Source organism: Bombus vancouverensis, chromosome 2, assembly GCF_051014615.1.
Source record: "Bombus vancouverensis nearcticus chromosome 2, iyBomVanc1_principal, whole genome shotgun sequence".
Classification (NCBI taxonomy): Eukaryota; Metazoa; Arthropoda; class Insecta; order Hymenoptera; family Apidae; genus Bombus; species Bombus vancouverensis.
Genome location: NC_134912.1, coordinates 10,355,646 through 10,380,945, shown reverse-complemented (window position 1 = coordinate 10,380,945; position 25,300 = coordinate 10,355,646). Strand labels below are relative to the sequence as shown.

The 25,300-nt window shown below is 37.4% G+C and overlaps 1 protein-coding gene across 3 annotated transcripts in view; it reads left to right on the top strand.

Annotated features, from left to right (window-relative positions):
• The window catches only part of LOC117163227 (uncharacterized), a 267,579-nt gene that overhangs the window by 193,036 nt on the left and 49,243 nt on the right, over positions 1–25,300 (top strand). For all 3 annotated transcript variants that reach the window (XM_076627864.1, XM_033345308.2, XM_033345307.2), the window contains one exon: positions 22,813–22,968. In XM_076627864.1, coding sequence (XP_076483979.1) covers positions 22,813–22,968 — 156 coding nt within the window. The remainder of the gene's footprint in view (positions 1–22,812; positions 22,969–25,300) is intronic.

Below are 25,300 nucleotides of genomic sequence, written 5' to 3'. Positions count from 1 at the left end.
AGCGTGGAATTGCTTATGATCCACCTTTAAATTACCCGAGTGACTAAAATATCAAATAATCCAATATTTCTCGACCAGTTGATACAGGTTTCTCGAGTTTTTATCGACACATGATTATAATATTTATTGGATTAACTTCGAATAATTAAATGCCAACATTCGAAAGTGTAATATTTCAAGTGTTTATGATAGTAAAAGACATTAATGACAAAGTTAATACATACTGTTGTTTTTACTGCTTGAAAGTTGTTATTTCAAGCATCCAGGTATACGCAGTATTCATAGGAAAATTTCTTTCTTCTGTTTATTGACAGACATTTTATTCTAGCATCAACAGCAGCATGTAACTTATTAAAATTGCAAAGTGTAATATATTCGAGTAATAAAAACACAATTTCTTCAATAAGTTAGAGGGCTCAAAATCCCTAATATTCTCGACATTACAAATTTTTAAAGTAATCAAGAATTTTGTTATTTCGTATACGCTTTTAATAAAAATTTCATAACCAATCAACTGCTTTTTGTTACCATATTACACAGATTAAAATTTACACGCAATCAGACTATAATTTCTCAGATATATACCAAATAAGGCTACAAAATTCAATATACAAAATATTTCAACAAACATATACAAACTTACTAAATGTAAAAATGCCCAGCCTAAAGCTACCAAAATAACAAGGAAGAAATAAGAAAGATTCAATAATAATTCAATTCAAAATAAGAAAACATTCAAGAAACCACATCCTCAGTTCTATTATTAAATTTCTCAGAGGAACACGACTAACACCAAATCAATCAAGAAACGACAAGAGCTTACATCAATTGATTGCAAATGGGATGCGTGTCCTGTCGAAAAGCTGGCGTCCACAAAACGCTCTCGTGAAGAGAAGGAAAACTTTGTTACCTGTCGCGTAACTAGAATCTGCCGGTCTATCGAGTTGTCTGCGGTTTTCCCTCTCTGTGCGGTCGTTGGATAACGTCCAGCTCGAATCACCTTCGGATACTAATGCGTGGCATAACTTTGACACATTGATCTTAAGCCGATAAAACGTGGCGAAACGGCGTAACATGCGGTCACGCTCGATCCAAAGAAAAATATCCACCGTCGTTCTTCCTGTTTCATGCGTTACAGAAGGCGCGTGTGCCGCTTGTCCAATGCGAATCGCGCACTATACGCGTTATCGCGAAAAACATGACAAAGAACGCTGTTGGTCATGACTTTCGACTCTTCCGTTGATCGTTAGGTAAAAAATCAGTTGTCCTTTGATGCGTTACTTCCCTCTTTATCGCGGATGTTCCGTGAGTTTCGCGTCATTGGAAATATCAAACTACATCCGTTGCATATATATATACATGTATTGTGTTATCATTAGATACTACATAAATAGTATTATAGATTGTTTGAGTATCGATGCAGTTGCGAACTCTTTTTGCAGCAGCTAGTTTCATTTTTATAGCATTTTTATAATTTTAGGTCTCCAAATATCGTTATTCCTGTTCTTTAACAAAGTTTTTGAAACAAGAGATTATTTATCTTATCATAATGTATCTTATACGTTACAAATAATTACATATCATAAGCATATCTATATTGATTGTTATGTTACTTATCTATGATAAGTTATTTTAAAGTGTGCTGCTAAATGTTCGACAGCTTAGTTACCGTTTCTATTGCGAGTGAATTATATTCGTATTTAGAGTTAAGAACGAAATGGAAACAATTTTCAAGATTTTCTGTTTAAGCTTATTGTCACTGTTATGTTTTCACGAGATTAAAGCACAGAGATTGAAACTGAAGATTACAAATCGAAAGAGTCTCAAAGTATGTATTATATCGATCTATTTATTGACATGAGAGTATAATCTCTATTCTAACATTTCTATTTTAGTATAATTTCTACGGAATTGTATATTTTGTCTTGTGAAATTCCCAAGATCGTTTGATACTAAACACGATTCATTGGAGAAAAATTATCAATTGGTGATTTCTTATGATCGAGCAAATGAGTCACACGTTCTGTGAATCAAAATACGCGACTGAATCTCGTTGTTTATGCTGCCGGAAATTAAAGTGGGATCGTCAATGTGAGAAATCTCAAGTCGCGTCATCAATTCACTGTGCAATGTTGACGAGTATGTATTAGTAATTTCAAAAGACTTTTCCTAACGCAAATTGTGTAGGAGGTGAACAAATATCGTTAATCAGATCCGGAATTTGCTTTATTTCCTATTTTACATCATGTAATCAGAAACGGTAGATGACAGTGAAAGTGCATTATTTACTTATGCTCAATGTTATATAATACTGTGCGTACGCGCACATAACGCTACAATTGACTTCTATTAATTTATTTTCTCTTTTGCCAGAGAACGTTTGCATAAAGACAAGAATAAAGTGTGCAGTAAATTGTTTTTAATAATCTGCTTAAAGTTTGTTTAGTTAGTTTGTTTATAATTGGATTGATGTTATTTTAAAGCAATACATACATATATACATAGATAATACAATTTATACATAGGAATCTAATTCTACGGTGAAAAGATTTGGAATCAAAGTGTTCCACAAATACATTCACTTTTTATCGTGAAATGACAACGTCACGAAGAACCTGTTATTATCTTCGCCTAAGTCCCTCAAACATATGCTGTTCACGTCACGCCTTATCTATTTCATTTTAAAACCATCATTTTTTAACGAAATCAATCCTGACAATTTCTTTTCGTAGACACCGTGTCATTCTATATGTTTGCTCGAAGTAAAACGTGCTTGTATACGTATACACTTTACACGAAAATTTAGCGTGTGTGCATCAGGGTCCAATGCACCGACACGTATTCTCACATGGGAATAGTTTCATGCGTGTGTACGTACACGCATGTACGTCTTCGCGTCACCGATTGGCCTTAGTAGCGATGGAGGGGATAAGGAAACGCCGCGCGGTGGGGAGAGATGTGGCTACAATTCCACTCGGTTTCGCGTTGTGAGTGAGTGAGTGAAAACCAGTCAGTCAGTCAGTCAGGCGAGCAGGCAAGAGCATGATCGGTACGGGAGCTCTGTTACGGGCACCCTTGAACGATTCTTGTATGATCGACGCGTGATTATGGATCGTTACGATCGAATACGTTGTTAGTCCGTTGAAAAAAAACGAAGAACGTCGCCATATTAAGTTCGACTCGATCGGAATTCTGTAACGGTCCACTGCCATTGGTCCACTGCCAAGAAAACGTGAATTCGAATTTTTATATCTACTCGTCGAATGTTCGTTGTTGTGTTCCTCTACAGCATTTATTTTGATTATTCCATTTTGTGAATCTTTATAACCTCGTGTGCCTGTTATCGCAATATCGCTCGGTAACAACCGATATTGTTCGTTGTACTGTTTTTTTTCTCTCTCTGTGTCTACCAGTTTGCATTTTAAAGCTTGTGTAAGACGATATCGATAGATCGTAGTCGCGGACACCAATGGACGTTCCCACGGTAGTGTCGTGCCGCCAGTTTTGTTACACGTGACAAGTGAACAGACGCTTGCAGGAAGATGCCTAGTCAAACTACCACTATTCTTCTAAAGTGTTCCATGGTGGACGTGCCCGCCCTTAATCACGTGAAGCTGAAGTCCTTGTACGGAGTAAGTACTTCTCGATATCACATCTGGTCTCTGTAGTTTAAGTACGTCTCGTTGTGCAATAGCGTGCGTTTGATAAGGACCAACCTCTAGAACGAACATAACGGTACGCGGGCATGCGGTGTATATCGTGTGTTTGTTGGTGACCCAAGACGATGATATATGACCTTCGGAAGGAAGATGCGATTCAAAAGATTTTTACCTAGTGTGTGTATGTATGTATGTATGTATATGCACTAAAATGTAGCATATCATCGGTTTTCTAAAGGAGTGAAACGAAACTTTTGAGATATTTTCAAAATTTAAATTTAGCAATGGATGGTTCACTAGAACGTAAATGTCATAATTACCCAATAAAAGTACGTTATTTGACGGGATCAATATGAAATGACAATTGAAAGTAGGACATTAACCTACAATCTACATTGTAAAAGAAATCAAGTACTTCCGTTGTTGTATAGTCGAATAATTAGTGACCTTTTACTGCAAATTTTGTAATTCAAATTTCCTGAAAAATTATTTTTTTATCTTAATAAACCGCATCCATATATCTATACATCGAATGTTTTTTACCGCCTTTTGTTTCGACGGCATGGTAGGAGGCGCTTTTGTTCATCTCATGAAGTTTAATGTATCCTTTCGAATCTCCCGCGAATCTTCTCTCAATTTCTCTTCGCTATATAGCGAAAGCTTTTGAAGTAATATTAATTATCCCTACACAATGATTTATTATATCTTGCATTCGATATGATAGCTTTCGATCTTCGATTAGAATGTTTTTTACACGGAAGGATATTTATATTTGGAGGTTAGGATGATTCTTATTATTCGCTATTCCGATGGTACTCTTAACGAAAACAATAGGAATATTTTCAACACATAGTAGCTGACGAAAGTGTTTGATAACAGTCCAATATCCATTACATTAATAAACCTTAATGTTCAATGGGATTCAATGAAGTAAATATTTTGTAACTTCTATATACATTTTCTCATAGATTTCTCATAGATTTTACCAATATAATTATAACTTTCATATTCCACAACACAATATAAATGAAATTTATATATAAAATATGTGCAAAAAAGTTTTCTATGCTAATTGTTCAAACATTTTCGTGTACCAATCTATGTAAAACCGTAAAGTATGTTTCTAGAATCTCCTGAAACTCTTTGTGTATCGGAACCGGCTGTTTCCTCGTAAAGTCGCGTGCGTTGACCACACTGTAGTTCGTTGATCGAGTGGAACGAACGAATGGTCGGCCTGAAAAAAAAATCGACTCCCTGGTGGTGTGCTGCACGCGTGGTATAGCCGCGAGGGCACATGACAGGGTGAATAAAAGGGAAGGTCTGACTACGGTGTCTGGAGATGTTTGTGCCTCATTAACGTTAACCTCATTCGACGCGAATGCAGATGTATACACGAGCTGGGAGGCGTCTGTCCAGGAGTCTCACGCTTGTCTACTTATAATACATGCGCACGTCCGAGTATCCATAAATATGTGTGTGTAAACGGCACAAGCTAGGCGTATCGCGACGAACACAGTTCCGCTGATGATGCACACAGTGCATCATTGTAATGTTTTCAGAGGCGTGAAGGTCTAAATTATTTTTGGTTACGAGAGGCGTTTATTCTTAGGAAGAGATTGAACGAAAAACAATTGATATGTTAAAACGTATGGTCATATGAATTTTCTATCTGTTAGAAGAAAATGAATCTTCGGTCGGCATTGTCGTATTGTGTGATTGTATTATATGCAAGTCGCGAGAAGGCAACCATATACGTTCGCCAGTGCACACATTTGTATAACGAAAGCGCAGGCTGATCGCACTGGTGCACATACGGTACCTCGTATTGACAAACGGACAATGGTCGCGCGTTTACGGCGCAAAACACGTTGCCGTACCGGGAAAAGTGTCAACCGTGTTGTTTGTCATACTTCGATAAAGTACACCTTAACAGTGTACTGTAGACTAACATGCAAGAGAGTACTGAAAGGAATACGAGAAGAAACACGTTATAAAGAAAATGCTTAAAATTATTATCGTAGTTTGTTGTAATTATTGGAAATTTTAATCGTGCCAAGTATTATCGTTTACTGTGAACACTGACAAATTATTACCTCTTATAAAAAGTAACCACATCGAATTTAATTGTTCGACCGTTTCGCGGGGAGACGCGATCGCGAAGAAGCGCGCCAATATACAATATACACTTTATTCCAACAACTTTGTAAATATAGGTATTTAGTTACGCGTGGTGTATGTAGATGTATTCTCAACGAAGTGTAAGTAATAAGTTAAACCGATGACTGATCAGTGAATGGAAAACCAGTCAAGAGATGGTGACTGATCTAAGGATTAAAAACCAGTGATGTTCAGTGACGATCTATTGATGGGTGGAAATGACCGTTGAACATAAGAAAAACCTGCTTTTCCCATTTCTTACCTGAATAATACCTGATTGAATAATAAGAAACGTCTCAACTTAAATGACGTTTTGTAGTAATTAAGGGGCTTAGCAGTAAAATAAAATGCTTAGTTTTATGACAGTTTCTTAGGATTATAGCGGTCCGACAAATTATATTTGCACAGCTAGTGCCGCCTTGACTGAAGGATGGATTCCGGTTTATGTAGAGGGTCACCAGACATGACATTAATTATTCTCTGAAATACCTATTTATTTACAAATACTCGAGGTACGTCTTTATGTCGTATCTACAAGTACGATATCGTTCGATGCCTTTCCGTAGAGCAGACAAAGCCGATTGTCTTCGTTTCTTATTCTCAAAAATGTACACCCGATTTTCACAGGCAAAAAATATTTCTACCGAGAAAACAGGTGTTCGTTTTACATATTAATTACTTACACTATCGTTTGAAGCAAAAGTGTAAGAGTAGTAAGTCATCTTTATCTATACGCAGGAGTAATAACTTTCATTATCGGATAACAGCACGACTATTGATATCGTGTAACGGTGTAAGCAACGTGACTCCGTTCTTAGAAGTAGCCTCTCGCGTTTTCTCGTGCATCCACGCTCTAAATATAAGCGGACACCAGCGTGCGAAGCGTTGCTTTTAATTCACTGTCACTGCTGCAGGAGGGAAAGGAGAAAGAGACACGGTTCGTGTATGTGGGAAATAGAAGCGCGATAAACTCGAAAGTGACGAAAAATTCAACGACCGCGGGGATACACGTGCGTGCACGTGCAGAGTCTACACAGATATGCCTCAGGCGGTTTCTTTCATCTGCAATCTCGAGAGTTCTCCATCGCTATTTCCCACCGGCAGATAAATAAATTGATCCACGACGGAAAGCACGATAACTGCTCGATATTGCATAGAATACAGTCATTGTGTTGTAATTGCACACACTGAGTGACGCGCGATAAGATCCTCGTACAAAATACACGTATGGGTTAAAAGAAACGGGGAAGCAACGATGTGGAATCACTTTACACGTTTTATTGCCATATTTCTTTGAACTTATTTCACCGTAACCTATAATCGTGCAATTTTGTGAACAATCATGATACATTGTTCCTGGTTGAACAACGTTTCCCGTAAATCGATAAACTCGTGTTGTTTTTTATTATCTAACTGGAAAACCATTCGAGTGTGTTAAAAAAAGTGAGCACTCGTCGCGCGGCCTGGATGCTATCGCGAACATCTTCGAAACCGTAACGTTTGTAAAGCGTAGAGTGTAACGTGATCCATCCGAGTTCGCGAGTAAACGAAAACGATCTTATTGCGTAGTACAGCATTTTTCTTCTCCCGGGCATACGTACTATAGTAGGAAGACGCGTCTGTAAACAAATAATATCCGCTATTTTTTTTTTTTATCACGAATAGAGACGTTCACTATGTGTTTAGAATATATATAGCTTCGATCGGAATCCATGGTAGATCGAAAATAGAAGGTATCGAAGAGACGAACGTTTGCTCGGGGCGTGTACCGTTGGTTCCGAATATATGATCCTGCTATGGCCTGGGGATAGAAATTACCTGTCTCGGGATCAGCATCGCTTTAATTCGATAACCTGTTCCCTTTTTGTCCGTCGATTCCGCTCTCACGGAGACCAGGCCGGGACAACTGTAGCTGTTTCTGCTTCATTTTTTGCTCGACCTCGTATGTACTATATATGTATGTAGTCTGTGTACACCTGAAACGAAGTGACCAGGTCGAGCCCGTGGCCGTGAAAGTTCTGTTTCACTTGTGTGTTTACAGGCCATCAGGGCCGTCTCTCGTAGCTTCCCTGAGACTTGGATAATTGTAAAAGGGGTCTCCGCTAGTCGCCTCGAGGAAAAAGGGAGAAATTTTCGAAAGCAATGACGGATCTTTTCAAACTCGTTGCTCGTCTATTGAGCATCACTCGTCCGGTTTTCCAATCTGTTACGCGCTTTCTTGATTTTTTTTCTTCTCACACTGTATACTTGATTAGAGAGCTCGATCTCAACTTCCATTTACGCACAAGCGGTAATGATAACAATGTCAACCGGTACGCCACGAAGTGTTACGGTTTTCTTTTATATAGGGGAGGAAAAGTCGATCTGGAAATTAGATTGTTTCCTTATTGCATATTGCTTGCGCTATTATGATATCGTAATGCGTAGTTTTGTATGTTGTGAATAGCGAAATATTTAATTATCTCGAACGAAGTAATTTCAAATCGTACGATTGAACTGCGTTGATTTTTCTTTTTTAATCAACACGGAACAAGGAGCACGAGTAGCACATTACTCATACATCTTGGAGATGCTTCAGATTCAAACTGGAGTAAATTTTAAAAGGGAAATCCCATCCCCTTATTTCAATATCGTCGTCCCCCTACTAGATTTCATTGTTTTCCGTGCTCGACTCACGTGCCAAATAATACTCCATCTCGCCATCAGAGGGTTGGTCGAGTGTCTGAATTCACAGACGAAATGCGTTTCGATTTCACGCGTGTAATACTTGATGACGACATTCACGGCGGTGATAAAGTTTTACTGGTCATAATTTTCGGAAATGAGAGAGCCTACGCACCCAGGGATACGATGAAGTTATTTCAAACGATAATATGTTACTCTGAATGATCATATGATGAAAAGCAAGTAACCTCGTAGTATTAAAGTATCGAATTATGGGTTTCACGATTGATAACAACGAATGTTATCAGACTGCTATTTATTAACAGGCCAATAAACGTCGAACAAATGAAATACATAATTTCCGATAAATAACAGCCAGCAGAGCAGGTTTCTCTTCGCTTTGGGCGACAAATCGGATCATCTCGCAAACACTTTCATGAGAATGCCATTCGTGCGCCTAATACGTTTCGTTGCGTTCATATTTCGCATTGACCGTTTATGCAACTTAATTATTTAATTCTGTAATGTTCGTGTGATTTGTATGATATACCGTATTTTTCTTCGCCCCTCGAAACGTCTATAGTGTATGGTTATGTACATGCGAGCGAAACGCACGCGAATTGGAAACAGCAAGAGACGTCTATTAAATGTTCGGTTACAGTAGCGTGAATCGTACTTCTTGAAACGGCAATTGGTGTTGCAATTGATAATAAGTTAATAGTCTAATTCGTGCTTCGAGTGATTCAAAAGGGGTATTGTTTTTTTATGAATGTGATACGTTTGACGTTTTTCACGTGAAGTAATGACTTGACTGGCTCTTACGTATAATATAGAATGAGTATTAGTCAGATGCTAACTTCCGATTATTTTGCATCCTAATACAGGAAAAGTAGTATAATAATATCATTATGTATATCTTCTCGTATTGAAATAACTTGTTTCCCATAAACCTACCTATTTATTTCACTTTTTATAGATGTTTTTCTTAAACAAATCGTTTACGTTTCCATCGCGTTTACAAATTGTTTATGTTCCCATTATATTCGTATTAGAAATAGCATTAGAACATCCCGCTACATGCTAATTGATGTCCATCGTCGTTTAATAATAGCCAGATGTAATATTCTGTGACCAAAAATACTGCCAGATTGTAGATGAAATTCTCATTGTCCTTATACGCTCAAAATAGCCAGACAAATTTGTAAGAACATTACAAAACATACCCAAACCTCGCAAACGTCTCTTGTCACAGTACATACGCTTCACTGATAGGATTTCTCGCAGTCCAGTCGCTGCTTTTCTCGGCACGAAACAAATGTGGCACTCGACGAAAGGCAAAAGGGGTTTAAAGTCGGTTCGACATAGCCTTTCACCAGTCAGCAATAAAATAATTCGCCTGGCAAGCAAACACTTGACTACTCCTCCCTGTCCTTTGGCCGCAACAGACGTCGCCTCTTCAGCACAGCCCCTTTTTTTCCTTCTGGTGCGTGCGCTCGCCAGTCAAAGCGGCCAAACGACGCGCTATGTTCTCTCTGCGTGCATACTACTGTATACTTATCATCTATGTACTACGCGTTCTCGCCGCGTTACCCTCGCCAGAGACGAAGGACAAGCCCTTCCACGTTCCCTTTTTCGCCTGAATCCAGCGTGCATCCTGCGCCTCGTGTTCGAATTTTTCTTGTAATTTAAGATTACAGGAGAATTACACGATAAGCGTATTTTTGGTGATTTCTTTACTTTCGCGTCGCTATATAAATTTATCTTAAGCAACGATACGTATAAAATACCTGAAATAACGATATTTATATTATTGTATGGTCTAACTGTAGTCGTAACTTTCGGTCAGGAGCCAAAGGATGTCAAACTGTTAAAACGTGCGATATTTTGCATTTTTCAATATTTTAACACTTTGCTGTCCGCATAAATTTACTAATAAGTTTAACCAGCAACCTGCGTCTTTTGATAGGAAAATTTCAAGTTCGCACACTGTACTTGAGGAGAGCCGGCTTGCTCTAGCAACACGTCGTTGCCATTGGACGTATGTTGATATCGTCAGAGAAATGTATGAAATCGTCTGTTTCTCGAAAAATCAACATTAATCGTCTGCTTGGCTACTGCAATTAGAAATTTACAAAAAATGAAGTTGATCAATTTGATTTCTCAGATCCTCGTATATAAGAACATAGAATGTACTTAATCTCAGAGAATGTTTGCAAAAATGTATAATTTTCACGCGTACAAACTGATGCTCTTTCTGCAGTCTACGTACGATAAAAGTTGACTAAACGAATACTCGAACTGAAGTGTCCTTTTGCACATCGCCTCCATTGGGTACGCGGTCAAAAACTGTTCTTCTCTTTAATCGGTCACGCTCCATCGATACCATTGTCGGTCGATCCTCTCTCTTTCGGAGACCAGTTTCAACGGAACGAAAGAGAGGAGCATCGTTGCGTGCCGCGTGCACGGCGTGCAATTAACTTACGCAAAAATCGCGGCCGCCCGAGCAAAAAGGTAATACCGGTTGACGCTTTTTGCGAAGAGGGCGCTGGCATATTGCGAAAATACTCGTCCACCATCTTCTTTCCTGCGTGTTACTGAAGAACAGATAAACGAGCTCCTGTTTTTCGACCGAGACGAATCGTGCTCCACTTCCGTTTTCTTTTTTCCTTTTTTCTCCCGTGTTTTCTTCTTTTTTATTTGAAAGCTGGTCGATCCTCCAGTGAAATGGTTTTAAGCACTTCGATACCGTGTAAGTAGTTTCCTTACTGAGTTTAGGTAGGTTTCTTCGTGGAGGTTTTTAGTGGCCGGTTTGAAAGATCCAAGAAGGTAGCGGTTTTGCGACTTCTTGATCAGGTATTCTGGTTTGGATTCTACGAAATTGCCAGCAAGAAATTCGATAGTTCTCGATATCTTGTTCTATGAACGATGATGCTGTGTGTTATGAAATATCTCATATGGAAATCATTTATTTGACAATAGAGATAATAAAAAAGATATATGTATCGGGTATACTGCAGTCATTTGAACGTAATAGAAAAAGGTATACGTGTGTTTTAGATGATAATATATCACTTTTACCACCCTGTTACAGAGATGAGAGTATTTCAACAAGTTTCTTGTACGCCAAGAGCCCAGGGCCTTTTGAAACTTAAAGTGCTACTCCGTACCCTGTGCTACTCTGTACAACGCTCTGTTTCTCATCGTTGATTATTAAATCAAAAAATCAAACGACGACGTGAACGAAATTGACAGTGAAATTAAAAAATTTATATTCAAATTTAATACTTGTTCTATTATCATTTTACCGAATTATCTATTTTATTTATGATAAATAAAATAAACGTTAGGAAACTTTCTAATTTTTGCATTTGGATCTACTAGACTGCATAAAATCGGTTTACTTGAACAAAGTTCGTCATCAATCAAACTCGATCGATAAATTCTCCTTCTTTCCTCATCGACCTTTCCGAATCAGTTACCGAATCGAAGCACGTACACGTTTCTCGAGCGCTAATTGGTCACGTGTGCTGGCCCCAGAAAAAATGTGAAGAATTTTTCGCAGCAACCGGACGAGCCATACCGTGTTGCAACGCTTTGAAATGGGTTAAGATTTAACCGTCTGTTGCTAATACCAGAAGCGGTTTCACCGATCAATGACCACCGGCTAATTGATACTTGTGAAAACGTCCCGACTAGGAAATCCTTCGTCGTGCACTTGCGTCAGTGTCTGGCGAATGTGCTGCTAGAAAACCACAAACGTAAAGGATGCGAAGAACTTTTACTCGCTTTCAAGAAATTGATAATCCACCAATGTGTAGAGATTAATTTCAGCGTGTGTTTGGTTAACATACAAATTTTATTCGTTTATTCTCGAGAGATTTTCTTGTTTTGTATAAAGCTTGTTCGATATAAAATTTTATATAGTAATCTGCTAGATCATGCTATCATTCTATTTTATTAATTTATTTTTCAAAGTCCTTTTTACATAATATTTCTTATGTAAAATATTACAAAGTAATTCGATAAGTTATGATATTTCCGACAATCGAATCTTATATATTTTATAATCAGAGATTGTATTACTGCATATTATTGTATTTTACAGGTTTGATAATAAATGTACGATTACAGTATGTCGAATTCCTAACTTATTTTTTGATTGTGGTGTAAGGAATTCTTTGAACTGTTTACGGCCAACTAACAATAGATGATAACGTACCTTTAAAAAATGATAATAGCTTGAATCGGTTCAATATTAGTCATCAGAAAAATTTGATCTGAATCATCGTTAGTTGTTTGCTGATGGTATGTCTACCATTCTAAAACATTACTTGCCGATTTAGTAAGAATAATTAAGATTTCTGCTGAATCGTTGGAAGATGTTGCGTGTTAACCGGACGTATGTATAATTAATGATGTGCGTATCACCGTTGTCATTAGTCGAGTTGCGCGCGTTCTGCATTCTGGTGCGTCGGCCAGCAAGACAATTGACAACTGCTGGCCTCGATCCGAGAAGTTACGATTCTTTCTTGCGTTCCAGAGTCTAGTGTACATCTATTTCACGGACCACTTATGATATACTCGGTGAATCGTGTCTCGGTTCCGTAAAAACCTCGAGTAGAAAAATATACGTCGAAAAAAGCAATTTTACAGACAAGTCTTCGGAAAGATAAACAAATTGAAATAATTTAGAAGCAAATATATTCATCATACGTAAAATTTGTAGTCTTCTTCCATGTAGCATTATTGTAAAAAATGGACGTTATGCATAATAGTTGTTGAGACAAAGTTGAGAAAAATTTGAATAATTTCAAAATAAATATTTATCATTTATAAAATGGCTAGTTTCCTTTCGTATAGTAGTTTTACAAAAAATTGGCATTGAATGTAATTGTTTGAAATTAACATTGATATTGTAATAACGACGAAGGAAAACTTTTTAAGAAGGACACTTCGATTTTGAATTTATGATTCCCCTTAATGAACTATAAAAGCGTAAAAAAAGTTACAAATGAAGAAGGGAGTTTGTATAATGGAAAATCAACGGTTCGAATAATGTCGGTTGTTTTTATCGAGTCCAGTTTGAAATTCTGAAAGTCTGCTACATGAATGATAGATTCCATCACGAACCAGGTACCTAAAACTATGAATACAAAGCACGCATATATAGCCATACATCTTCAGGATCTAAATTCGTTCCGATTCATTTCTTCTTAACTCGATTCGTTCTAAAGCTCCAACCGGATGTCTCGACGACCTGAATCACTAAATTTGGATCTACGTCCTCTATATAGGTCCAACTTGAATAGATGCAACATTTTTGACATCCGTGTCCAGAATGGTTTTCATTCTACTTTATCTCACCGACGTTCAATTACTCTATTATTGAGCCAACCAGACGCAATCTTGCTCTTGTCGACATAAACTCAATTTATTTCTGTAGAAATATTTTTCATCCGTCTGATTTATTTCAACGATACTTAACTGCCTCGTCACAGATTCAATCAGAACCAATTTTATAATCGTTTTAACAAAAATCAATTATGAAAAATCACAAAGCAGCAGGAAAGTCATAATTGATTCAATGCACAACGCAATGTTACGGTCTTTTTAACTAAGCACGATTATTTTCCCTATAAATAGTCCCGTTACGCCTATTCTATTTTGTTCAATTTAAATTGTTTTCAACTCGAGTACCTTAACCCAGTTTCCTCGCGATTCGATTCAACCGACTATATTTCCTCATAACACGATTCGTTTCGACCCAACTTCTCCGAAACTCTTTTCCATCCAATTTCACAGCTTCATTCCCATCCGCCATACAAGCAACACCTATCCTTTAACACTTTAACGATCCAATAAACCAGCTTTTAAGGTACATATGTACATAGCTATAAGGTGTATTTTTGCGCGAGAGATAAACGAACGCGCGGATAAACATTTTAAGAGCCACGAGACAATAACTTACGCGCTTCTCAGGCCTACGGGTGGGCCCTGGCGCCTTTCCCACCAGTAAAAGTAAGGCAATAGTTGATGATAAGTCGGTCTCACGGAGGTCAACAAGAGGAAAGCACGATCCTCGCTGTTTCAAGCAACTCATCGCCTTGTTAACACATTAGAAACTTATATTCGTAATTTTTATATTCCAAATGGCTGATTGTAAGATAATTCTTACGCGTACTGTAATTTTAGAAATCACATTACATTATTATTGAGGGAAATTATTAATGAGAAACTTGAATTCGTAATTGCCATATCCCAGATGGATGATTGCAAGATTGTTCTGTTCTTGTACATGCACACTGCAATTTCATAATAGTTGGTAGTATTGTTTATGTGTAATTGATTTCAGAGTTCTAATAATTTTTACGATTATTAAAAGTATGCAAATGTTTTTGGCAATGTTAATGTTCGTCTCTATTGACAGTTAAATACGATTACGTATATTTATTTACTTTGTTATTATATTGTTCTATTTTAAGTAATTGTTGTAACATATTTGGAGGGATATTTAAAGGTCGGAAAACGTATGTGGTTCTAGGATTAAAAGAAAATCTTCCCATTCTACAAATACAAATAATAGAATATGCGAAATATCCTTCCTAATTTACATTCCATGACAAGTATCCTCGATTTCGTTCTAATCGATAGTCATAGCTTGCCTTGGGAGTTTCAACCTTATCACAATTAATTCCGCCGAGAAAGGCGGAATTACTTCTTGTAATATCCTGTGTTCCGCGAAACGATATAATACATTGACCACGGGGGGTATCTTCATGTGCACAAGATTACGAGTCGCTTTTACTCGGATGAAAAACACCTGTTTTTACATATGCTATCGGCAACTTACTACATACATACATATTTCATACATACATTTCCTTCGATAGATTCGCACAGACAGATCTGAAAGCGGAATCTTCTCCAGATACGTCGTTTACCAAGCGTTCGTCGTGTTCGAGTCCAAGTGTATTCTTTGATACTTACATAGCAATTTCCAATGCACGCTGTGCTGGTTAAAAGCGCGAGAGTGTGGAGAATATAAAAATACAGCGAGAATTCCATCGCAGTGACTGGCGAACCGGCTTGTGGAATTAGAATGAATTTTAACGTTTGAGTTAACGAAATGTCGTTTATATACCTCGTTGCGATGGTGATCAAAACCTGTTAGATTCTCATAAATCTTGTATACAGACTGAGGACATTCAAGTAAATTTATATTTTTATAGATACAATTCGAAAATGCATTCTAGTTAGAATTTATATCTTGTATTATAATTTTGTATATTGTTACATATTGCGTACATTTTTGCACCTTTAAAATTTCAGAAGAAGCCTGCAGTCTACTTATACACGTCCTTAGTTTTCGTTTAATTATTTTGTTTTATGTCGATTTATTTAATATCTGACTTCTTCAAGAGTATTCTCCTTATGCAAAAAGTGTATCGTGCTTTCTCTTAGCTGTATTTTTATGTTCATTTATCTGTGCGCGGAAATGAAATTAATTAACTGTGTAATTTATCTAAAATTATTAATCAGATATATTATCAATTTGATACTGTAATGGTTATATCAAAATCACAATTTTGTTTGTTCATCAGCAGAATAATTTTGACAAAATAAAAAGTGAATTTATGAAAAAATGTCTTAAAAAGATCGTGACGAGGGTCGTTTACAGCCACATGAACACTCGACCACATAGCAACCAATGCAAATTACTTTCTTCATAAATTCACGATACATCCAGGTTATTAAAGCTCCTCTTTCGTTTACCCATCTGGTGATCGTGTGAGAAGTAGAGTCTCTTCATTTCGTGGAAGCTATATTTCCGATGACCTGAACATTTAAGCCCATCGATCTACTCAATCGTTCAATAATCTTATCTTCGATTTTAATATCGAATCGTCAGATTCCGTCCTTCAGTTTCTTAGAAGATTTAGTCATCGTGTTCGATGTTCACGTTTATCGGTGGTTTTAGACTTTTCTTTGCAACCCTTCACAGAGACGTTTCTTTCTTTCCAAATTTTGAAAGATTTTATTCTTGGGAAATCTAATATATTGAATAGTAAAATGGAATATTTGAATACCATCAAATATGGAATATTTTTTTATCCATCGAAATACAGTATTCATCTCGGGTCACGTAGATATTCAATAGGACAAAACTGAATATTTAAACACTTTGTATATTTTAATAATATCGACCGGAATAAAATTTTCACTTCGGATCACATAGACACACAACGGGATTAAAAGGTAAGAAACTCGAAGATTTCCAACATACGTGCGTATTTTGAAAAAGTGAGAAAATGGTAGCCAGTTCGTTCCAATTAAGAGGAAAGCAGTTTTGGACCTCGTTTTATCGGTCCACCTACGTAATGCGCACGGTTCCGCAACGAAAATAATGGCTCTTTTTAGCGAGGAAGAATTTTTATCTCGGAAAACGTCGTTTTTCTTTACGAGAACAACGTGGAGAGGCCAGCTGCAGCTGTCCTAAACCTCTAGTCTTTGTAACTGTGCGAGTTGGCAGGTGTTGAGACGAGATACATCTGCTATCTTGCACGTGTCTCGAAAGGATTCTTGCTCTCTGCATGTTCTCTCTCTCTCTCTCTCTCTCTCTCTGGATTCTCTTCTTCGGAACCGAGTTCACGTGTGCGTAACCTGTATGCGTGCAAAAGCTGTGGAACCGGTGTGCTCTCGATCGGAACACCGTACATGGTGTGCCGAAAAAATTCCACGATTTAAATCACCTAGCCGCGCACCGTTTGATAAATTTATTATCCTACGTTTATTTGATACGCCACGTTCACTTATTTGAGAAGATACTCTCGGCGTGTGTCGGCGGGTAATATGGTAAAATGTGGAACCACAGATTCGGTTCGAATTAATGGGAGAAAGGAAGGATTAATGTTTTCTTTAGGTGAGATTACGTGTTTTTTATGAGCTTAAATGCACGGTTTAAACGAAGTGTATACGAGTTCTGGATGAAAGTCTTTTGTAAACGTTTATAGTGTTATAAACTATACTATTATAATATGGTATTATAAAATTGGTTCAGAGGATTGTACGGGTATATAAAAATGATATATTTCCAGAGAATATTGCGCAGTAGTAGCATTATTTTCTCCTTCCTAACGCGTTTAATGGTCAATTGATTTTGAACGATGTCTTCTCTGATGTTTTGATGAAATTAAATTCGCGTTTAGCAAATTTCGAACAACGCTAGAGTGCAATAAATATCAACTCGGTCAGGTTGAACTGCGAATTAATATCGATTAGATCTTTAAGTGTAATAAAATATATTCCTACTATTCCTACAATTTAAACGACTTTGGATTGAAACAAAATTCTTTACGTATAATGGGATCTTTCATTTCGATAATACAGCCTTAACATTCGCACAAAGGAGCCTTTTGATTTTAAAGAATCAATACTCCAGGTGCAACAAAGAATCCTTTGCTAAAAAGAAACGTTTGCCAAATCACATGGTACGGTTCTTTTCTGGATCATTGGCTCGAAAGCAACATATTCACGATTGTGAGAAACCTGGAAAGTTTCAGAGCGCACCTTGTATACCAACAAGGCGAATCTGATCACCTGCTATCGCGCGTTGCGCGTGCGGCCAGGTGTCCCAAGAAAAATGAAAAAACGTGAGAGCCATCGGAGATTAAGGTACGACCCTTCTCCGAGTTAATGATAGGGTTGCAAGGTAGCGCCAGCCACGGTTTTAGCATCCTACCCTTTTTTTTTTATTTTTTTTTCTTCTTTCTCCCTTTCTCTTTTCTTCCCTTTCTTTTCGGTCCAGTTTTCACTATATATACACATCGTGTATCTTGCGTTACGACTCTTTCGCCTCCGTTCAACGACTGACCAGCGTGTATACGCTCATCTGCTTGAAAGGATCTCTTGAAGAGATTGAATTCCTTTATGGTCTACTTGCAGCTTCTAGCGGTTTCACGACACAAAGAAATTATTGCTTTCGATCGGACGCATAGGTTACGAACGAAAACCGTGTGAGAAAGTTGTTTTTCATCCCGTGAAGGAACAAGCCGTGTAGCTGAAAAAATTTCTCTTTGATTGTTCGTTGGCTTCTTCTAACCCAAATTTTGTTCATTTAGAAGAAGAAAAATCAGAATTTCTAGCAACGAACAAATAATATATAGGTATATTCCTATTTAAAAAATGTTTGTGCCTGATCGAGGAAGTTATATTTCATCTTTTCAGTAATAATCTCGCGATTTCTCTTTTACTTAACCGTTCATCTTGTCAGTAGTTGGTATACGAATTCGATTTCGAATGTTAAATTCGACTTTTGACGTGTGCAGAATTGGATCAATCGCCGCTTGATATTTTTCGAGATTTCACTGCATTTGATTCAGTTGTTTGAAGTGATAATCAGATCTGCGGCGATTCCTTTGTGATTCATTCAAACTCAGCTTGATTCTCTCACAACGTGGTTCAATTTACTTCAATGCTATCTACGATGATTCGATTAAATTTCTCTCAATGGTTTCTTGCTTTTGCCAGATTTTTACATGATATTATTCTTAATGCAATGAAACCTTCAATTTGCTTGATAGAATATAATTCAACCGAATAATAATGCAAATAAAAGAACAAAGCTTACCCGCATCTAATTTAAAACTAGTTATGGCGATGAATTTAAATTCACTTCGATCTAATATCACACATGATCTCTCTTGATGTTACCTAAAATAATCTCCTCGCTGCATCACTCTTGCATACATCCATCAATATTTCTGAGAAATATTATGACGTCAATGAAAAATGTTTTTCAATTATAAAAATTTCTCCAACTACCAAATACCAAATACCAATTACCTGAAATACCAAATTCTCACACTATGTAACTGTCATTATATCTAAAGCTTTGGGAGAGTAAATCATCGACGCACTCCAAAGGCAATTAGAAACCATACTTCACAGCCCATAACTATGAGAATAAAATATATATTACGAAACGAAAGAAACGCTCGATCCTTCACAACAAGAGGCAAAAGGAACAAGAAAAAAGAAGAAGAAAAATGTACATCCTGTAGTATGGTTGTTAATAGCTGCAGCAGGTGGTATCGACGTAATAATGGAAAAATGCAAATTAGTGTCTCACGCGTTGCATAATGCCATCCTGAAGAAAGGTCAACGCGCGTAGCCTTGCGGTTTACATAAAACGTGTCTGAATCGGTTGACGTCGCTCGGATGCGTCGCAGCAAACAAACGCGACTCGTTATTCCTTCCATAATTAAGACAGTACAGTTAGGAGGGCTGAGACATCGAGTAAAATGTTCTTTTTCTTTCTTTTTCCTTTTTTAATTGAAGAGCATAATCACGGGCTGGTCCGAGAAACAATGGCTCGTGAAAGCGATTCACGAAGGTTTGTCTGAGCAGGAACATCGATTGGAGGTCATTAAAGGGGACTCTTGATGACTTTCATCGGGTGCAGTCATCGGTCGAGTAATGTCTCCGTTCATCGTCGCAGAACTATCTCCCTCAAATCGTTTCTTTGTTTTCGATATCCCATTTCTTTTTCCTCTTTTTTTTTTTTTTTTTGTCTTTACGTTTGTCAGTAGCGAGGAGCGAAAAGAGGCTACATATTTGGCGTGAACGTTGGTTACATTTTTGGTTACGTTTCGTTTTCAGTCAGATTTGATGCTTCATTGTATGTATGTACATACATTGTTTTATTAGTTTCGGATATATGAAATGATGTTTTTAGAGAGTTGAATTGTCACAGAGGAACATCTCTGTACCTGACACCAATGAGACAATATTATAACCAATCTATTAGAATACATAGATAAGTTTCTAGAAAAACAATGCAGAAAATTTTCGCTGTCAATGGAACTGGAAGTTGTGAAAACAACGATAGGATAGGATATACGTTGTTCCAGCTCACGCATAGCTTGAAAAAAATACGCGAACAACAATGCCATTTGTCATAGTAAATATACACATCCTCTTGTAACGTGCGTTGACCCGTACACTCGAGTACCACAAGGTCACTATACGATTCGACATTGATAATGAAACGCAGGTACATCGAACTAATGTCACTGCTCCGTTACTTCCGGACGCGCCTAAGTTCGTTTAGCGAAACACCGCGTGGAAAGCTGGCTCAGTCACCGTGGAAACAATACTTCATTGAAACGTTCCATTTCCTTGCCTTTACCGCTATAATCTTCTCTCTATTTAATTTGCCCTTGATCTACTGCAAAATACCAATAAAATATGATATTTTGTTAAAAAAAATTCAAATTTTGATTCAGATGATTCACAATTGGAGCAACTTTCCTAGGCCTACAGTTCTCATCTAGGTTTTGATTATCTGTGAAGAGTAAAAGATTTATGAAAAAAGACGATTAACAAACCATTTATTTAAAGATTAGGAATGGATATTTCCTTCCTTCATAGCGTGGTAGTGTAGTATTTCCTACTCACCGAGAAAAAGATAAGAAATATCTAATCAACGATCGAGTGGAGATCGATTCGCTCTTTCATCAGACCATGCACCAAGTCCGAGGCAGAGTCTCCTTTCATGGATAATCGTTTCAATGGTAAACAATTAAACGATAACATTAGTCTGGGATGGTAACAGTAGTTAGCTGGCCTTCTATCGTCCTGTTTGTATTATTCCATGCTTATCGTCGTTCTATCAACCTTCCATCTAAGAGTCGTACCAAGATAACAGAGAATCACGTTTCCAGTACGTTTCGAACGTACATCCACGTCATCTCTTTGTCTCCTATTGCTAAATCGGTTTGGTATACCGTGACAAGGTTCAAATGAAGCGATACATAAATTAGAAGTAGCTGCGGGCCCTTAATTAACAGAAATAAGCCCGCTCGACCGGCCCAGCAACAACGTTCACATGAAATACGTGCGCGTTAATTGACAGAGAGCGAACGTGGATCTCTCCTCGCTGTGAGAATTAATGTAAATGTCACGGCGAGTTTTCATCTAGCGAATGAAACCGTTTCGCATACGGTAAAAAATCAAAAATGAAACGATGAAGATTTCGAGGTGTAGGAAAGGAACGGTTTGAAACTCCTCACGGAGTAATTGGGTAGAATAAAATGCAGATGAGGATGCAGAAGATTTGACGAACCTGAGTGAGCACACGCATTTTACACAAAATTTTATACATTGAATAAATTTCGTGTGTAGAACTTAATAATATTTTCTACTTAACACTAGAACTACCACACCAGTCAAAATGTAAGAAGATAATAAATCAATAAATATAAAGATATTCTATATTTTGAATAATAATTTTTTAATAAAAGATATTACGTATTTTTTTGAAGACCAGTCATTTTGTCTGATTTTGGTAGAAATATTTTTGTCTTAATTGTCGGTAGTTCTAGAGTCAATGGTATTTATATGTATATTCTGGCAAGATATTTTTCAATGTTGTAATATATTGGTATAAAACATCGTAGTGAAGATTGTTAAAATTGAGTATACGGATATTGGTACCTTTTTTTAATTATCTGTACGTCGATTTTATAATTTCAATGGTAGACCTAAAAGGAGTGTGCAAGTTTGCAAAATTGTTCTATTTATGCATTCTATGTATACTATATAGATTTCTTGTATGTACTGGTATCGAAAATATAATTTAAATTCGAATAGCCCGGCAAAAATTTTCAATCTTTCGAGATCTTCCATTGTGGCTATTACGATGAGAACAAGAATTCATGTGAATAATAAATGGTTGAGAACCGAGCGAATGTTTATGCCAGAGTAATAATCGGTAGCGAGTGATGAGTGATTAGGAGAATATAGCGTGCACGTGGTAAGAATTTGTTATGATCGCTATATACGCGCGTAGATAATTAAGAAGAGAGAGAAGCCAGTGTGAATCGCTGAAGAGTCGAAAGTTGTCACAGGAAAGTCGTATAAAGATGAAAGTAAGAGTTACATTTCAAAGAGACAAAGTTAGATTATTATTATATTTCTATTTTATTAAATATATATGCTTATAGTTTTTACCATTTTATTATATACATATAAAGAATAACAACAAATTTGATGAAACATTCAAATGAATAAACTGTTTAGTTCTTATCCAACGCGCAGAAAATATACGAAAGAACAACTCTGCTAAAGTATCGTTTCAAAATTTGACCAATAAGTAACGCTTTTTCTCCAAAGAGCGGCGCTCGTTAATTTTTCCTCGACCTCGTATTTTATCAGAGATGCAACGTCGACGGGTTCCAACCTCATTATCATAGAGAACCAACAGAAAAAAAAGAGAGAGAAAAATACGTTTGCCCCAAGCATTGTTCTAACGCGCGTCGATATTTCATTTCAGAGTCCTGGAACGCTGCACAAAGATGTCGGTGGTGCTGGTACCAAGGTCAGCGGAAAGACGGTCGGCGGTGTCGGCACTGCAACCCTCACTTCGCTCTCCTCCATTAATAATGCATCCAACACCAGCCAGAACAAGAATAATCCCGTATCTCAAGAGGTAAGTCAACAGATCAACTAATATTTAGTCGAAAGATGCGGCAATATTTTTGTCATCATATTTTAGTACATCTGTGATTGAATCAGATGTAGGGACTCGACTAGTCTCTGATCTCAACTACTTGTTATTAATGTTCAGAAGTCAACTTTTATCCGTACACTTTATAAAGAATCACCCAAAATTCCCAAAATATACCGACGTAAATTTACGAAATTATTAGGCGAAGAAACAGAAACTGGTATTTCTGATGTTAAATTTCGCTGCGAATTTTCTGAACAATCCGATAATAGAAGAATCACTCGAAATCGTCGCACGAATTTCGTTCTAAATAGCTTTTTTTTTCATGACACAGTTTCTTCTTAAAAGTCCCGCCTTTTGCATTCAGCCATTCAACAATATTCGGTGGCACAAGGTGACGCGTATAAAAATAATTACCCTTCGTTGCCATGCACGAAATCGAGTAACTCGCCTTGACTTCGACCGTCCGACGTAAAAAACTGGAACGAACCAGAAGTTCGACAACTTTCGATCGATCTCATCTTATTAATAACGTCAGTTTCAACATCGATGCCGAAACGAGGCTTAAACTCCTTATGTCGACGGCCACGTTTTGTAATTAAGTAGCATTTGCAGTTATTTTCACGCTTACATGCTAGAAGGAATGACAAGAATGAAAGATTGAAACGAGTCCAACCCTCTCAAGATCGAACTCTATTTTAGCCCGCGAGAAAAATTGCTCCTTATCGATTGTGAACGATAGAAGCAGGTTTCTTGTTGGATGGTTTTTCAAGGAACACATAACGCACTAAAGTCTATGGCCAATTTTCTAAAAATATTTATTAATCATTAACCTCGGAAACACATCTCCTTGGGTAGCTTTTAAAAGAAGTAAAAAAAAAAAATATTTATTGTTTAGTCAATCAATAACTTGTTAAAATATCGAGTGTGAAAGGGTTAATAGCAAAAGTACGTAGTTCTTGTCAAGCTCTGTAATTCACGTGCATCCTCGATCGTTTTCTGAATCAGCCTACTTCCTCGCGATATTTCATTCGGTTCGATCGGCTAATCCTCCTCCAGGTCGCACGTCGCTAGCGATTACTTCTTCTGGTGACCTCGCGTGGAGAGCTATGGTTTCCAGCATCTCCGGCGTCGCTTCAATTGCGCCATGTCACCGCCATTTGTCACCTTTAATGTTCTGCCTCTCTCCCTCTGCTTTTCTGTGTCTTCATCCCTCTTCCCCTTCTCGTTTTTGTCTCTGTCCGCCGCGGCGTTATGCGGCAAAGATGATCGAATTTCGTTGCGTGGCGCAAGTTGCGCAACCGAAGCTGACGCGACGCACGCTGCCGCCTCCTATCGCGCAGCATAATTTTTAAGCGCAGAGACAACGCCAGTCCGACGACTGCAGACTCTTATCTGCAGAGGCACATGCGACACCGTCGTTTGCCACTTGCAGCTCTCTACCTCCGTCTCACTCAGTATTATCGTGTTTCTTCGATTTATCTCCCTCTTTTTACTTTCTTTCTTTCTCTTCTTCTCTTTCTTCTTCGTTCTTACGCTTTATTAAGTTCCGTTGCTTTTCGTTTTTTGCGGTCTAGTGCTTTCACTGGTTTAGTGTTACACTGCTTGTGAATAGTAAAGTGTTTTTGCGAATGTTTCTCGACTTTCGTTTTTTTATTAATTCGCCATGACCTTACAATTGTGTAAATACATGGCGTTTATCGTATTACAGTTGGAATACGTAGCTGCTTAAAAATAGAAGCAGATTCTAACAGGAAGAAAGCATCGGGATATCTCATGGTCATAAAATCAGTCAGGCGTTGAAGTTTATCATGTTTCGAAAACCCGGCGCACTAATTTGAAACACGTAGAGAAGATAAGAAAGCTCGAGTATGGTTTAGGACCGACGATATCGAATCTATTTAAATTATGTGTGCTTATTTCCGTATATGTAGTACGTTTAACAAATTTCTTTCTGGATTATACAATTTAGGAAACTGACTGATAATTTGGAAGGCTTGGAAAAACATATGATCGTACAAAACACATGTCTGTTGTAGTGTAAAATTTCAAATAGCAATTCACGATCGAATTTTCATAATTCGAAACTCAAGGTGGTTCGCGGCTACATCAAACGATATCACTGTTTTAATACTTTAATTAGCGACCTCACTGTGTCGTTTCCATCGTGATACGAACAAGGTGGCGTTACGCGTATCTACTTCGATAATCCTGTTATTATATTTTCGGATTAATATTTCGAGTTATTTGTATTACACCTGCATTGTCTGCTTTATCTCGATCACTTTGTTAGATGTTGCAATGTTTATCAGAA